Here is a 15,690-nt window from a genome sequence, read left to right on the forward strand (position 1 = left end):
GAAGGCTGGAAATGGCACAGCTTTGGGAAATTGCACAGACATAAATGTGCACACCACAATATACAGCACCCATAGCTTAGGGGGCCAAGCTCCAACTCAGAAATCCTGTCCCCTTCTTTTTGGAAACCCAAGCATAGGAAACCCTCTGATCTAGGCTTATGCTCCTGGGGGTTTGCTGGAGTTCAAGCAATTACAATACAGCTGAGAGAGAAGCAGTAGTTAACATTCTTCCTGACTCTTCACTCTTGTTAGAAATATCCAAATGTGCGACTTAAGAGGTTTCTATAGAAACTTCATGCATTGCTTTGTTGACTTCTGGAGATATGAAGGGTAAATTATGGTATAACACACTTTTAAATCTGTACTTATATGCCCCAAGACATTTCTCTCTTTCTATCTCCCTCTGTAAGGAAATACCTTTCTTACACCAATGTCTACCTTTCATAAATGTTCCAATTTGTTAACGCCTTGCCAAACTACTGCTTTTTCCTTTTTTCCTTTTATGCATTTAAGTGGACGCTTCTGTGTGCAATGATTAACAGCTGTGTCTGGAATATATCTACAGCTTTTATATATATCATACTTCTGTCTAGACCCCAATTCTGCAGACCTTTATGCTTAACTTCACACAATGTGAATCTGTGACTTTCATTCTCACTTTAAAATGCGTAACAAAAATGAAATTATCACTTGAGCAACTCATTGCTTTCTGGAATGTATTTGTTACCAAGCTTCATAGAAATATTTAAATAACATTTAAGCTATTTAAACAACCTGATAACTTACTGGATTCTAATTTTCTTAGACTCACATTTAGTAAAACTTAAAAAAATATACATCCATAAAAATGAGTCTGAAATTTAATCTTTCAGACTCATCACACAGAGGATAATTTAAATGAGCCATACTTCCAAGACAACTTCCAGATATGAGTGATATCCAAAGTAAAGTGAAATCAATACTCCAGATGCAATGATGGGCTCATCACTCATGATGGAATGAGCACTGTTGGCAGGAAATAAATAAACAAGTCACACCTAGATTTCAGCAATTTCTTGGACAGCCGAAGAGAGAGAAATATAAAGATACAATGGATGAGGTACTGGTTTTAGGACCAGTCAAACTTAACCTGCAACAGCTGCCCTTCTGAGAAAAACTACCAGTACTCACCAGCACTGAGAGCTCCTCCTGTTTGATCAAATGGCTGTAACAAACCCCTACCTTACAACACTATTTCCATACTTGTGAAGTTCTATTAAAGGTGAAAATTATTCTTTTTCTGTATTAACAGAATGAATTTTGTCCCAGATTCTCAGGCTAATTCAGCTAATGGGGTACTACAATCCTTTTTCCTTATGTAATAATAATTGAAAAATCATTAGGTCTTCTCACATTCACTGATCATAATAGAACAGGATGTACCTAGTGTGAAATATTGTACTAAATAAAGGAATTACATTTAATATTTAAAATTTTTACTATAGAAACCTACAACGTAGTCAATAATTAGTCTTCTAATTTATCATGTTCAAACATTTTTGCATTGCTTCAGACTAAGATGTACACTCAGATCATCGCTCTCTCCTGTGTTTGAACTTGCACTCAAATGCTTGAGAACTGAAAGACCTTGTACAATGTCTCATGAAGGGTATGAAGAGAAGGGTTCAGTCAGTTGCTGAGCACAAGTAACCTACATTCTCTTACATGGTTATAACCTCCATAGAGGGAGAAAGGAACTTTTCCAGGTACCACAGAATCAGAGAAAGGTTTGGATTGGAAGGGACCTTGAAGATCATCCAGTTCCAAGCCCCTGCCATGGGCAGGGACACCTTTCATAGACCACATTGATCAGAGTCCCACCCAGCCTGGCCTTGAACACTTCCAGGGATGGGGCATCTACACCTTCTATGGGCAACCTATTCCAGTGTCTCCTCACCCCCACAATAAAGAATTTCTTATATTCAGTCTTTCAATTTAAAACTATTGTCCCCTGTTCTGTCATTACAAGCCTTGGTAATGTCTTTCTCAGTCTTTCTCACAAGCCCACTTTATATATTATTGCAAGGTTGCAAAAAGGTCTCTATGAAGCCTTCTCTTCTGCAGGCTGAAAAAAACACAACTCTCTTGGCCTATCTTCACAGGAAAGGTGTTCCAGCTCTTATTCCATGTTAAGCTACACTTCATAGAATCACAGAATACATTGGAAGGCCATTAATCTGAAAGTTCTACTTCACTTCCCTATGTTCCCAAGTTCTTAAAATTGTTTGTTTTGAGTACTAAATGGTGGCCTCTATTAGTTCTCTGAATAGTCATTCAATTAAAAATAATGATATTTGTGTACATTGAAGAAATTATAAATTTGGTGTGAAAAACTGCATGTGCAAGTATACAGTAGGTTTAGGAGATGGTATCAGTAAAGAGCAGGCTGATTACATTTTTAATGTATTTCAGCAGTTCTCCCAATCTAATAATAAACTGATAATAATCTGATAATAAAATAAATTTGATAATAAAGTAAAATAGAACACTGTATCAATGTAGACAGTGGGCATAAACTCTTACATTTAAACCCAACGTAAAATTAATTTTTCATGTTTATACCTCTCAGTGAAAAATATTCATTGCTATCATCTCACATGCAATACACAGAAGCAGGTTATATACGGAGCATAAATAATTAGGTATACAGTTATATTTACTCTCTCTGTTTCCAGAAGTTATTTCTGTATGTCTAAAATAATAGTTTAATAAAGCTAGCCATCTATGAAGTTATGTATCCCTTGTCTTTGTCTTTCCTGATATTAAATCTCTCTCATTGTTCAGATTCTTCCCACCACTCTTCTCCTTTCCATTGACATGCTCCCTCAGTTTTCCTTTGGTCTGACATGTCCTTCATTTTTTTGCATTTTGTCTTGTTCCTACCTTCTACAGGCATGGAGAACTGTGTCTGCTTCTCTTTACCCTCTGCAGCTGATGGTTATGGCTATAATAATCCCAAGTAATTATTTTCTCTTCCTCCAAGCCTCTACCACAATGGCCTGAACATCTCCACCTATATTTCAAACATTTATTGTCTTGGTTATCCATGGACCATGACTTCTTTTCCTGTCCTACATATTTATTTTTCCTGAGCTAATGACCCTCATGAAAAGAGAAACTAGCTACTGACTTCTTATGATTCTTCTTGAAGAAAGAAAGAGTACTTACAGTTTTACTCCAGGTGAGACCTGTGGTGTGATGTTCTTTGATATAAGCTTGGAGCTCAGACCAGATGTTCAGATATGATTTCACCCAATCAACATGGCGTGTGTCACTGTAAAAACAGAGACAGTATTTATGTGTGAATGTACTTAAAAACAGAGAGCAGTGCTGCTCTTGCTTAAAGCAGGTAAAACCCAATGTCTGCCTTAAAGCCATGGACAAATCAGTTAGCAGGCAGCAAACCAGCCCAGTGCCGCAAAGACTGAAGCTACTACACTGGAAAGCTTCTAGATCCTTCTAGAGGACAAACCAAGGGCAAAGGATGCCTCTAGCAGAGAGTGTTTCCTGCTAGAAGTGTGTGTCACCATTCTTCTCAGTATCAGAGTTAACTGAAAAAGCACTAAAGGCACGTTGAGCTGTTCAGCAGGTACCCAGACTCAGTTTCAGGGTGCTGAACTTTAGAAAATTCAATATCCAGGGATTCTGTAAGATATTCTGGCTGCCACATTCAAATGTGGCCAGGGCAATACTAGGTCATGTTACAGTCATCAGACTTAATATTTATGCATCAAGAATTTTTAAAGTACAAGTCACAAGTTTGCTTTAGAATCGTTATTGTTAGTCCTCCAATGGGACTATAAATGAAACCAGGAAATATGTAGAGAGAAACTGCTTATAAGATGAAGTCCACAGTTATAACAAATTACTAGTGAATAGTGATGGCTTACAAGGATTTGTGTGTCTACCTTCTATTTATTTTCTTTGAATTTGATCGTTAATAATGTGGAGGACCTGGGTCAACAGGTTTAATCCAAAGCCTACTGAAGTTAAGGGAGAGCCTTCCATACTTGTGGAAGACATACAGACATTGTGGATTGATTCAGTGAAAAATAGGAAAAGATTTCCTTATTAAAGGAAGAACTAAATACCTAAATAATGTACTCTATTTATACCATTACATGAGACATTTTTTTCTCCAGTGTAAGTACTGATGCTATGGTGTAAAAATCATCAGTTACCCCAGCATCAGTTACTACCTTTAGCAGATAAACTTGGGCTTTAGGAATAATATGTAATATATATAAAATAACGTACTGTATATAGTATATAATATATATTTATACATGTATGAGAAATATAAATACATGTGGAAAGTTTGAATAGCTAAAGTTTTCCTCACTAAAGAGAAAAAAATTCAATAGCAAATACCATTCTTCACTGGGATATAAAAATCAAGAGCCAAAATCTGGCCTTCAAAAGCACCAAGACAACAGGATTTATACATGACTTTACAAAGAGGGCATAAGAAGGACCTGAATTTTTTGCTCTTTCTCCATCAGTTCACAGATATCATTCACGGAACCTTTTTTGAGAATTCCTTGTGCTCTTTAAGAACAGTGAAGTGGTGCAGAGAAAAATCAAATTAGGAGCTATGGAATCTGAAGGTGTATTTATGTACCACCTAAATACACATTTTCCAGCCAAGAGCAAGAACAGCAACAGTCTGAGAGCACAAATGAGAGGAGGATGCACAGCAGCCAGCTAGCCACACGTCACTATGTAAATAGGCATTTGCATATAAGCTCACGATGGTGGAATACCAGAAAAATTAAAAATAATCTTAAAATGTGCAGAGAGTGAAATCCAGCACTGCTAATGCTGCTGCTATTCTCACTGCAGCATGCTGCAGGTCAGAGGTGAGGAGGGAAAACTATACTACCGCAAGAAGGTTTTATCAAGTGCTTTTGATTTTACAAAATACTTTCTCTGATAGCACTGTGAAACCTACTGTATGGTTAATGCTCTGTTGTCTGGCTAGTGGATACTGGAGCTTGGCAACATACCTGTTCTTGTAGTCCTTTAATACCCTGTTAGTATAAAAGGTAGCAGCATCATTCATCTCCTTGACATAAGGGCCTGGTTTAGGAGACTAGGACCATCACCCCATGGTAGCAGGAAACAACAGAAGGAGAAAGGAAGTAAAACATTAGTCAGACACCTCCCCTGGCATACTAGGTTTATTACCTTCTTGGGTGTAGCAGACTGAAGAACTATACACATGAGACTGGAGTGCTCTGCAAGATTTGGAACAATCCTGGGCCGTACCATCCAGAAGCCTATTAACAGCCCTCCCAACCATCCCATGTGTCACTCACCACTGCTATCCACCCAAGGGCAGGGATGCTCTCACTGACAGCTGAGAGGTGGTTGAACATTTTACTTCCTCTGTTCCTTTCTCTGAAGTTCTGGATTTCTTGAATCTTCTCTGATATTGGCTTAAGAAGCATTGCCACCTCATTCTAAAAATAAGGGAGAGGAGAAGGAGAAGGAGAAGGAGAAGGAGAAGGAGAAGGAGAAGGAGAAGGAGAAGGAGAAGGAGAAGGAGAAGGAGAAGGAGAAGGAGAAGGAGAAGGAGAAGGAGAAGGAGAAGGAGAAGGAGAAGGAGAAGGAGAAGGAGAAGGAGAAGGAGAAGGAGAAGGAGAAGGAGAAGGAGAAGAAGGAGAAGAAGGAGAAGAGACACAGCTGTTAACAGTGGGTGGTCCAAGAGCACCATGTGGTTTAATATTGTCCTCCTTGCCTACCAATTTAATATCCATAAAGAAAGGTCATCATAAATTTCTACATTACAGTAACAATTTAATTACCCTCCTATAGCTGCAGTGATAAAATGCACAGACATTAAATATTAGTATTTGTTGTAGCAAAAATTGTTCTCAGCACTGGCAACATTTTCACATGCTGCACAGATTAAAACCCGTATCAACCCCATAGCTCAGAGTTAGCAGAATGATTGTGGTTTTCATCTGATATTGCTGGAACTTCTTCAGATGTTTGAGTTTTTCATGCTATTAACTAGGTTGTTCTTCCAAAGAAACACAAACTACATGTTAGTTGCCTGTTATCCTCTGGCAACAAGACTAAGAGTAATACACAGAAGGCAAGATCTATTTTACCTTTCTTTATTGGCACATTTTAATGTTTTGGCTGCAACTAACACAAGCGGAATTCATGGGAAATATACTGCCTCCAAGCCATGATTTGGGGCAGTTCTCCTGGGTTAATCAGAAATGAATGGTATCCATGGGAATGACTGCTGAGTGGAAGGAATAGTGTCTGGAGTGAAGAGAAAAGCAAAATGAATGCAGAAGCTATCCAAGCTCTTTCCTGTGCAAAGTGAATGCTAATCACACTGGTCCAGTGTCTCAGAAAAACTAATTTAGAGCAGTAATTCACTGGGAAAAATTCTTCCACTCAGAAAACAGCAGATTGAGAGACATCCAGTCATCAGTTTACAAGCAAAACAACTGCTGTACCTTGCAACCCTATAATATTGCAGAAGTATGCTCACCAAACCCATACAATGCACCACCAAAGACATTGCACCGATCTGATTCTCCCTGGCACTTCACTTGGAAATCACTCAGGATGTAGCAGAACTCTTCATTTTTTTCTCACCTTTTCCAGGCATATTTGTGATGTGCTTGCTGGAAACAACTGATAATTACAGGCCAGTTAGCCTGACCTCAGAACCTGGTAAGGTAATGGATCAGTTTATACTGAGTCACATCATGCAGCACTTACAGGATGGCCAGGGGGTCAGACCCACCCAGCATGGGTGGGTTTAGGAGGGGTAGGTTGCTTTTGACCAACCTGATCTCCTTTTATAACCAGGTGACCCAGCTGGTGGATGCAGGAAAGGCTGTGGATGTTGTGTATTTGGACTTCAGCAAGGCCTTTGACACTGTATCCCACAGCACACTCCTGGAAAAGCTGGCAGCCCATGGCTTGGACAGGAGCACTCTGTGCTGGGTTAGGAACTGGCTGGATGGCCAGGCCCAGAGAGTGGTGGTGAACGGTGCTGCATCCAGCTGGTGGCCAGGCACCAGTGGTGTCCCTCAGGGGTCTGTGCTGGGGCCTGTTCTGTCCAATATTTTTATTGATGACATGGATGATGGTATTGAGTCTTCCATTAGTAAATCTGCAGATGACACTAAGCTGGGAGTGTGTGTCGGTCTGTTGGAAGGGAGGAGGGCTCTGCAGAGAGACCTGGAATGGTTGGATGGATGGGCAGAGTCCAATGGGGTGAAGTTTAATAGGTCCAAGTGCCAAGTCCTGCATTTTGGCCACAACCACTCCCTTAAGTGCTACAGGCTGGGGCTGGTGTGGCTGGACAGGGCCCAGGCAGAAAGGGACCTGGGGGTACTGGTGACAGCCGGCTGGACATGAGCCAGCAGTGTGCCCTGGTGGCCAAGAAGGCCAAGGGCATCCTGGCCTGTATCAGGAATGTTGTGGCCAAAAGGAGGAGCAGGGAGGTCATTCTTCCCCTGCACTCAGCACTGGTGAGGCTGCACCTGGAGTGCTGTGTCCAGTTCTGGGCCCCTCAGGTAAGGGAATGTTGAGATGCTTGAGCGTGTCCAGAGGAGGCAACGAGGCTGGTGAGGGGCTTGGAACACAAGCCCTGTGAGGAACAGCTGAGGGAGCTGGGGCTGTTTAGCTTGGAGAAAAGGAGACTCAGAGGTGACCTTATCACTCTCTACAACTTCCTGACCTGTGGTTGTAGGCAGGTGGGTGTAAGTCTCTTTCTGAGAGAGTGAGAGGACACAGTCTCAAGCTGTGCCAAGGAAAATATAGGTTGGATAATAGGAAAAAGGTTTTCACTGAAAGAATAATGAAGTACTGGAATGGTCTGTCTGGGAAGGTGGTGGAGTCACCATCCCTGGATGTGTTTAAAAGCAGACTGGATGTGGCACTCAGTGCCATAGTCTATTTGTGGTGTTAGGACATGGGTTGGACCCGACGATCTTGAAGATCTCTCAATCTAGTCATTCTGTTGAAATATTCTGTTGAAAACTAATCTTCATGATGCTGAGGACTAATGCTGACATGATACACACAAGATGACGGGCGTGTATGTTCTGCTTGATCTCTTTTCTCTTTCTTTTTACCCTTCCAGAAGACCTCAGCATTAGAAAATTTTATGTAACCTTAGAATAAGCCTGTTTGCTATGGATCAACACAAGTCAAAGACAGTTCAAAAACATGTCAAAAGGAGGTTGTGCATTTTGAAAAGTATTTTGATCCATCTAAAGAACCTACAGAACATTTTCGTGGTAGAGTAATTTTGAGAAAGGCCTGTGCATCTAAAATACATGGGGATATGTGATCTTTCCCTACAACAAAATGGGCTGGGAGAAAACAAATATTTACATTATTACTGGGAAATGAAAAAAAATTTTTGTTGATGACTTAATGACCAGCATAAGTCATTAAGTCTGAAAAAGCCCTGAAACCTCCATGATTTGTAGTTCTTAAAATATGACTTTGTTGCCATAACATGATAAAGTCTTCAGAAATTCTCCTTTCTAATTTTTGCTTGTTTACAACACGCTGCAGCTGGTTGGGTATTTTCTTATTTTTTAGGGAAATCTTTCAAGTATGACAGTAGTTAACAAAACTGAAATTTAAGAAAGTGCTTGTACTGCTTTGATATTATGCCAGTTTTCCTCCCATAAAGTCTGAGGGATATTTACAGTCCTTAGCTTACTGTGAATCTTCATGGCCCAGTTCCAGACAAAGAGAATATCAGAGCTAAAAATACAGCTCCACAGATGCCTGGTGTATCTAGACAGCACTGGGAGGCAGCACATTTCTGTGGATAGTGCAGAGAAGTGGGAGTCCTTAAATGGGGGTTCTCTTTGCAGCTCTCCCACCAAATTGTCATCAGGTTTCAGGAAAGCTGTGTTAGCTTTCTGTGCTTCGATTTCCTAGATATGAAATGGTGTTAACATAGCTGTTTTATTTTGTAGAATGCTTTGATATCTATAGATAAGACGGCAATATTAGGGTCAAACATTTTTCTGAATGACCACAGTGACCCACACCTCCTATTCCTTCTAGAAAAGCTCTCAGCCACTTTTCTGAGGACCATCTGTCAGTGGGACAGAGATTATTTCTGTCCCTCAGAACACATGACAATCTATCCAATGATTAAATATTTATAAGAAATGTTTATAAAAATGTAGTGGATTTATTTAATTTCACAGAAACTGCTCAAATTCTAAAGGTGAAATATGTATTGCTAAGGAAGGTTGCTCAAAGTAATCATTCCCTTGGCATTGCAGTGACACCAGAGTGGGTTTGAGGCTTTGCTCAGCTCTGTCCCATGTCAGAGGTCCTGGCAGAGCAGCACAGTCCACCTTCCCTCCACTCTGTACTCAACCTGTTCTGCAATGGCTGCACAAAATGTGTGTGTTTGTGGAAGCTTCTTGTCATCCAGGTCTCTGTGTAAGGGTTAGACACAGGAACACAGCCTGCAAGGAATCACTTAATTGAGTTCTCTCTCAGTTCTAAATTTTTAGTCAGTGATTAAACTGCAGATGAATTACAGTGTATATGGCATATGGGTATAGAAAGGCTCATTAATTCTGGCAGTAATCAGTCTTGTTTGGCTTTACAATGCAGAAACAGTTGTGCTGAGGGTTCTAGAAGAATGATCTCTTTATTGCAATGAATATTAAAACAGCTGACTTAATAAAATTGTCTGTATTGCATCTCTAAGAAAACCGAATTCCAGGAGATGAATCAGAACTGTTGGAAAAATCTTTGGCATGCCTTTGGCATGTGCTAGATAAAATTTCTCGTCATTCAAGACACAGCACAGTTGTTTAACAGAAATTTAAGAGTCTCTTTATAAACACCATTCCTATTATAATATCAGTTTTGCTGAAATGTTTAAAAATGCAACATGGGCACAACTGACAAATATCACAAGTAATTCCCAGTATCCCTTTTTTCCTTTTAAAATAATGATTTAAACCACATTGCCATTTTAAATACAAATAACTAGACAACCAGCCAGTTTATAATATTTTATAATTCTTATTAGAAAATCAAGAGTAGTAAGACTAATGCCATGATTAGCCAAAACACTCAGAAAAAGTTCCAGCACGCAACAAGAACTGCCTTAGGCTTTAGTTTCAGAGACTTAACAGTCTCAGCCCAGTCTCATAAAGTGGCCTGGAATACTAGTATTCCAACAGACCACACTACACAGACTTTCTTCTCCTTCACATATTTGCATTACCCATACAAAAAATTCCCCAGATGACAGGCTTAATAGGACTGGGGCACAGGGACACTCAGTTCAGGAGAATGGCCAAAGTTTTGGGTTTTGTAATGTTTGAAATCTGCCTATAAAGTCACACTAAACTGAACAGCTTGCTTAAACTTTTGGCTGCTTGAGCCAGTGATTACTTGAAAATCTCAGCTTTAATTTGAGAAAATGGGTATTTTCTCAGGTCCACTGTTGTCCAGAAACCCACCAGCATGAATCACAAAGGCACAAAACACAGCAGGTAAATAAAAATATAGTTTTTAAAGATCTTATGTATTTTTAAGCTAATCTTACATGGTTTTGAGGGGTGAGATTATTTACCGAAGGATTTTTATGGATTTATAGGATTTTTTATTTTTTATTTGATGAATGGCAACACAATTCAGACTTCACTATTACAGTGTTTAAATGAACCTGACCTATTATGAAAACAAACATACCAAGAGAACAAATACCCTTTTAAGTTATGCAAAATGAAGGCATGGCAACCTTTGGTGTAAGAGCAGCAAAATAAAACTCAGAGAATTTGGGATCAACAGCTCCTTCGTTTTACTCAGCTGCAACCCAAATAGCATGAGTACAACTTTTATTTCATGGTGTACAGTTCTGTTAGTTTCTCCTTCGTACTTACATAAAATCTCCATCATACTTACTTTGTATTTTTAAGGGTCAAGTTTGAAACATGGAGCTGATCTGAATCAGGTGTCTTTGTATGTGTTGGCAAGAAGTAGAGCCTTATAGGAGTGGTTCTGCAGAGCAAAACAGTTGGTGCTGAGGCCCTGACATTCACAGTATACATGTAAGGGGGGAGCTATTTGGGAGTAGCTGTAAATTGTGGTTTAGATGCTGCCTGGGAATGTATCTTCCACTTAACTTCATCAGAAATATACCACTTTCTACACCTTAAGCTGCTCTATAATATGAAATACAACATAGTAAACGGGGCTGATTTGAAGGAGAAATATAGTCCCATTGTGAGCTAATATACTAATGTAGACACAGCCATTATCTCTGCAAACAGCCTAGTACAGTCCCATCCCACATTTCATCCTTTCAAGAGATGAAAGATGTCATGAATAGCAACAACCACACTCAGTTCTAACAATGTAACAGGCAAGCGTTTGCTCTCACCTGAGACTTGATTTCCTCTGCTGTAAATGAAGAAAGAGATGTCCCTGAGGAATTCTTTCCACATATTAATAGATTTTAGATGACTGTATGTTAAAAGACATTAACAGATGTGAAGAAATGGACTCTAGAGGTGCCGACCATTACTGTAAAGAGAGCCTAGGAAAACGTCTTACACAACATTCCTACCTTGACAGTTTAAAGCCGATGAGCAGAAGCCCATCATCTTGTGTCTACAGGAATAAGATCACCAGTAAGATGGATTTCTGCTATGAGTGGTTGTGATTCTAGAACTGAAATAGTTTTTGATTAACTGTATTTCCCTTTTTTTTTTTTTTTTTTTTTTTTTTGTATTTTAAAAATCTATAAAGAAGACTTTAAGTTTGTCCTTGTTTTGGTATGTATGCAGTTTAAGAAAGGCCTATGTTTTTTCTCTAAGTCTTTATTCATAGCCTGGATGGAATCAGTGTTCGGATTAGGCTGAGAAATAACCTATTTATTTAAGTATATATAATACATATATTTTTTTACCCCACTGCACCTTAATCTAATGTTTTCTCTGCAAGTATTCTCAATGTTTTCTGGCTGTAGAGGCAAGTGAGATTTTTTCTCTGAGATCACTACATTTATGTCCCTCTAGTATTCTGATATTTTCAGGGTTCAAATCTCTCCTCCTAGACATTAATTTATTATGACCTGGTTTTCTTAGACTGTAAATCTTCAACATAGTGGTGTAACAAGTATTTGATGTGTTGGTCAACAGTACAGGTTTTGCCACTTCAACTCACTGCTGTGCAGCAGCAGGACTATGACACAGAGGGACAAATTAGTAGAACTGTCTGGTCAGCTTCATCAGCACAGAAGCTTAGACACATTTGTGTGCTTCCAAAGTGACTTAATTGGTATTTGGCTTTTATTCCTCTTAGATAGCACAAAAATTTTCAATGTAACAGCCAATCTCAGCTGTAGCAGTTTTGTCCTTTGTGGGAAAAAACAGGGAATACCAAACCGTAACCCCACATGACAAATCACTAGTTTAACTAGTAACTAATTTGTGGGTTTATTTTTAAATATAAACTCTGAGGGAGGGAAAATGGAGAGGAATGTGAAAGCCAAACTGCTTCTAACCAGTGGAGAAATCCAGGGCCTGATACAACCTGCATGCACCAGTTTGCAGCAGTGCAGAATCACCCCCACTACCTTAGGCTGGGACTGGCTGGTTTTTAAATGGACTTGAATGTTCTGTGTGTTGTATTCTTGTCCACTACAGCTTTCTGTGGGCAGCATTTTCAACAAGAAAGGGTCCTCCTGCTTTAGGCACATGGGCAACAGCCCACAATTAAGCAACAATTACACTAATAAACTGCTTTCAACTTTTTGATTTACTACTCCTCAATCCTGTTGCTGCTGTGATTGTAGCCCATATCAGTGAGGACCAGGGTATTCCAGGTAGAAAGGAGATAGTATTCTGTTAAGCCACAGTTGTTTTGTTCACAACATCTGAGATCCCATGAATCTTTGCTAAGAGCAATCACCTTTCATGGGGCATGTCCCAGAAAAGGGATGTTAGATGTTGCAGGCTTCCATCCTTGGACAAATCTGCCCAGTTCACTGAGCAGTCCTGGAACTGACATAACTTTTGGAATTTGCAAATCATCAGATGTGGTCTGATTTAGACTGAAGTAAAATTCACAAAAAAAGAAAACAATTAATTAACCTGTGAATCAAAAAGCCCTGCTTTTCAGTCATCTGTGCCCCCAGTGCTTTCCTTTTTAGAAGGTTATGTGCATAAATCCCAGGAAAGAATTGCATAACACAGCAAAAAGAGAGTGCAAGTTTGGATTTGTGTTTAGCAGAAATAAAGAATATGGAACTTAATGGGAGAGGGAATGTCCTATCAACTTAGTTCAGTAGGGTCTCACATGGCACAGCTTGAATATGAACATTGCTACAGAGGCTGAAAACTACCCTGGTGATTTTCAGACATTATGTTACAAACAGCAGAATTCCAGCAAAGGTTTGCAGATCCCTAGAATTTCTTAGCATATCAAATGAGGATCTAGAGTATACAGGTACACTGGAGGTCACAAGTGCAAGAAACCTTTGGTTACTGGAGCCTGATTCTTGCACAGAATGTGAATGCTGGCAAATCTGTGCCCGGGGATGTTGGTGTGAGCCAGTCTAGAGCATCCACTGATGTGAATCTCTGCCTCTGTTCTGTGCAAGCTGGGTGATGCTGCACTGATCATGGCCCTTCCTAAGATCCCTGAGTGTCTATGGGCCTTCTTACTGTGGAGTGCACTGCCCCTGGGGCAGAAGTGAATCTCAAATGCATCCACCTTTTATTGACCTGGGAGTTTCGGCAAACACAAGTGAAGAAAGTGAAATGGTACAAGGATACGTAGAGAAGTTAACTAAAAAAGTCATTGAGGTGCTGGAGTGTGTCCAGAGAAGGGTAATGAAGCTGGAGAAGGATCTAGAGAGTAAGTCCTATGAAGGGCCAATTAGGGAGCTGGGGATATTTAGCCTGGAAAAAAGGAGGCTCAGAGAGACCTTACTGCTCTCTAACACCACCTGAAAGGAAGTTGCAGTGAGGTGGGGGTCAGTTTCTACACCCAGGCAACAAGTGGCAGGACAAAAGAAAATGGTCTCAAGATGCAACAGGGGAGGTTTAAATTGGAGCTTTGGCAAAATTTCTTCACTGAAAAGATTGTCAAGTACAGGAACAACCTGCCCAGGGAAGCGACTGAGCCAGCATCCTTGAAGGCATTTAAAAGACATGTAAATGTGGTGCTTAGACACATGGTTTAGTGGTGGAGTTGGCAGTGCTGGGTTTATGACTGAGGACCTTAAAGATCTTTTCAAACCTAAACAATTCTATGAACTGAAAATATAGTGAGTTTGAGGCTGATAAAATGCAGATGAGTGATTCTGAGGCAGAATTATGAGGTAACAGGTGTCAGGGGATATCTGGATGTAACAGAGTAAGTCTGCAACAATATCCAAAAATGAGCCTGTGAACTCTGCACTGCAGTGGGTTAGTGACTGGAAACTGTTGGTCCGTCCCTGCTGCTGTGACCACACGTCACATGCAGTTGTAGGCTTGCTGATAACAGAAGTATGCCAACAGTTTGGAAACATTTCAGAGAACGGGACCAGGGAAAGGGGTTCCCTTTCGAGCTCAGGACTCTCAGGCTCTGTCCATGTCACTCTTGGCACCTTCTGTGAGTTTGAGGCCTGAGGACCTTAAAAGGATTGAACCAAATTCTTCCTTAAGCTATTTCTAGACACAGACTAGACCAGACACAAACTGCAGGTTTGCAGCAGTCAACCAGCTGAGAGAATGGCAGCAAAACTCAGCCCAAACACTTTTGCATAAGAAAGTAATAAATTAACAAGGTGAGGAGTATCCTGCTGTTTGTATTTTTGGAAAACAGTATGGGTCATCCCAGTAAGCATGAAGAAAAGTAGGGGGAAATGGAATGACATAAGCAAGTCAAGGTAATTAGAAAACAAATCCTCCTAGAATGCAGAATAATAAGTCACAGGAGTCCTGTTATTGAAGTACTTTAAAATAGGAAGAGAAGAAAATGAGCAATCTCATACTGACAGAGTAGGGATCTGTGAATCTTCATCTTTTGACTTCTACATAAAAATTCTGAGAATGAGTCCTTTATTCAAAGATTTTGCCACAACCATTCTAATCTTACAATAGATTTTTTTTTCATTTTCTTTCTGCTTGGCTGTAATAAAAAAAAAGGGAAGGATTTGTTCTCATGGTTCTAAGTCCAAATTCAAATACAGTTTCTTGGGTTTCTATGAGGTGGGGTGAGGTGTTCCTTTTCTAGGAAAAAAAAAGAAGCTGTCCTTTACCTATCACTTTTTTCCCACCCCTTTCCTCCCACCTGTGTGCAAGATCTGGATATGTAAACTAGGGATTTAATTGGAATGTTTGTCTGCACAATGTCAGTAATTAAATCCATGAGCTTTGGCAGTCATATGAACTCAGCATTCTTTTCTAATGAGAAATTACGTAATCATTTATAGTCTGAACTGCATCTGTCATTTAAATCTGTTTGTAGTACTTCTTACCATGAACACACTCATCCTGCATATGCTTATATTGATTCAGAAAAATATTAATCTCATTAATTTGTTCTCAGTATAAGAACAATGGATTCCTCATGCCCTCAAAGCAACTCTTAAAACTGTTTGAACTTTAAAAGTGAAATTTAACAACTCATACA

The 15,690-nt window shown here is 39.7% G+C and overlaps 1 protein-coding gene across 1 annotated transcript in view; it reads right to left on the reverse strand.

Moving 5' to 3' along the window:
* CAP2 (cyclase associated actin cytoskeleton regulatory protein 2) overlaps positions 1 to 15,690 on the reverse strand; it is a 69,634-nt gene that overhangs the window by 17,520 nt on the left and 36,424 nt on the right. Inside the window, exons 5-7 of the mRNA XM_005525273.3 lie at positions 5,358 to 5,501; positions 5,046 to 5,131; positions 3,208 to 3,313 (exon numbers count right to left, since the gene is read on the reverse strand). Of these exons, the coding sequence (XP_005525330.1) occupies positions 3,208 to 3,313; positions 5,046 to 5,131; positions 5,358 to 5,501 (336 nt within the window). The remainder of the gene's footprint in view (positions 1 to 3,207; positions 3,314 to 5,045; positions 5,132 to 5,357; positions 5,502 to 15,690) is intronic.

This window comes from Pseudopodoces humilis, chromosome 1 (assembly GCF_049639895.1).
Source record: "Pseudopodoces humilis isolate 2021_Gansu_Grassland_sample_001 chromosome 1, ASM4963989v1, whole genome shotgun sequence".
NCBI lineage: Eukaryota > Metazoa > Chordata > Aves > Passeriformes > Paridae > Pseudopodoces > Pseudopodoces humilis.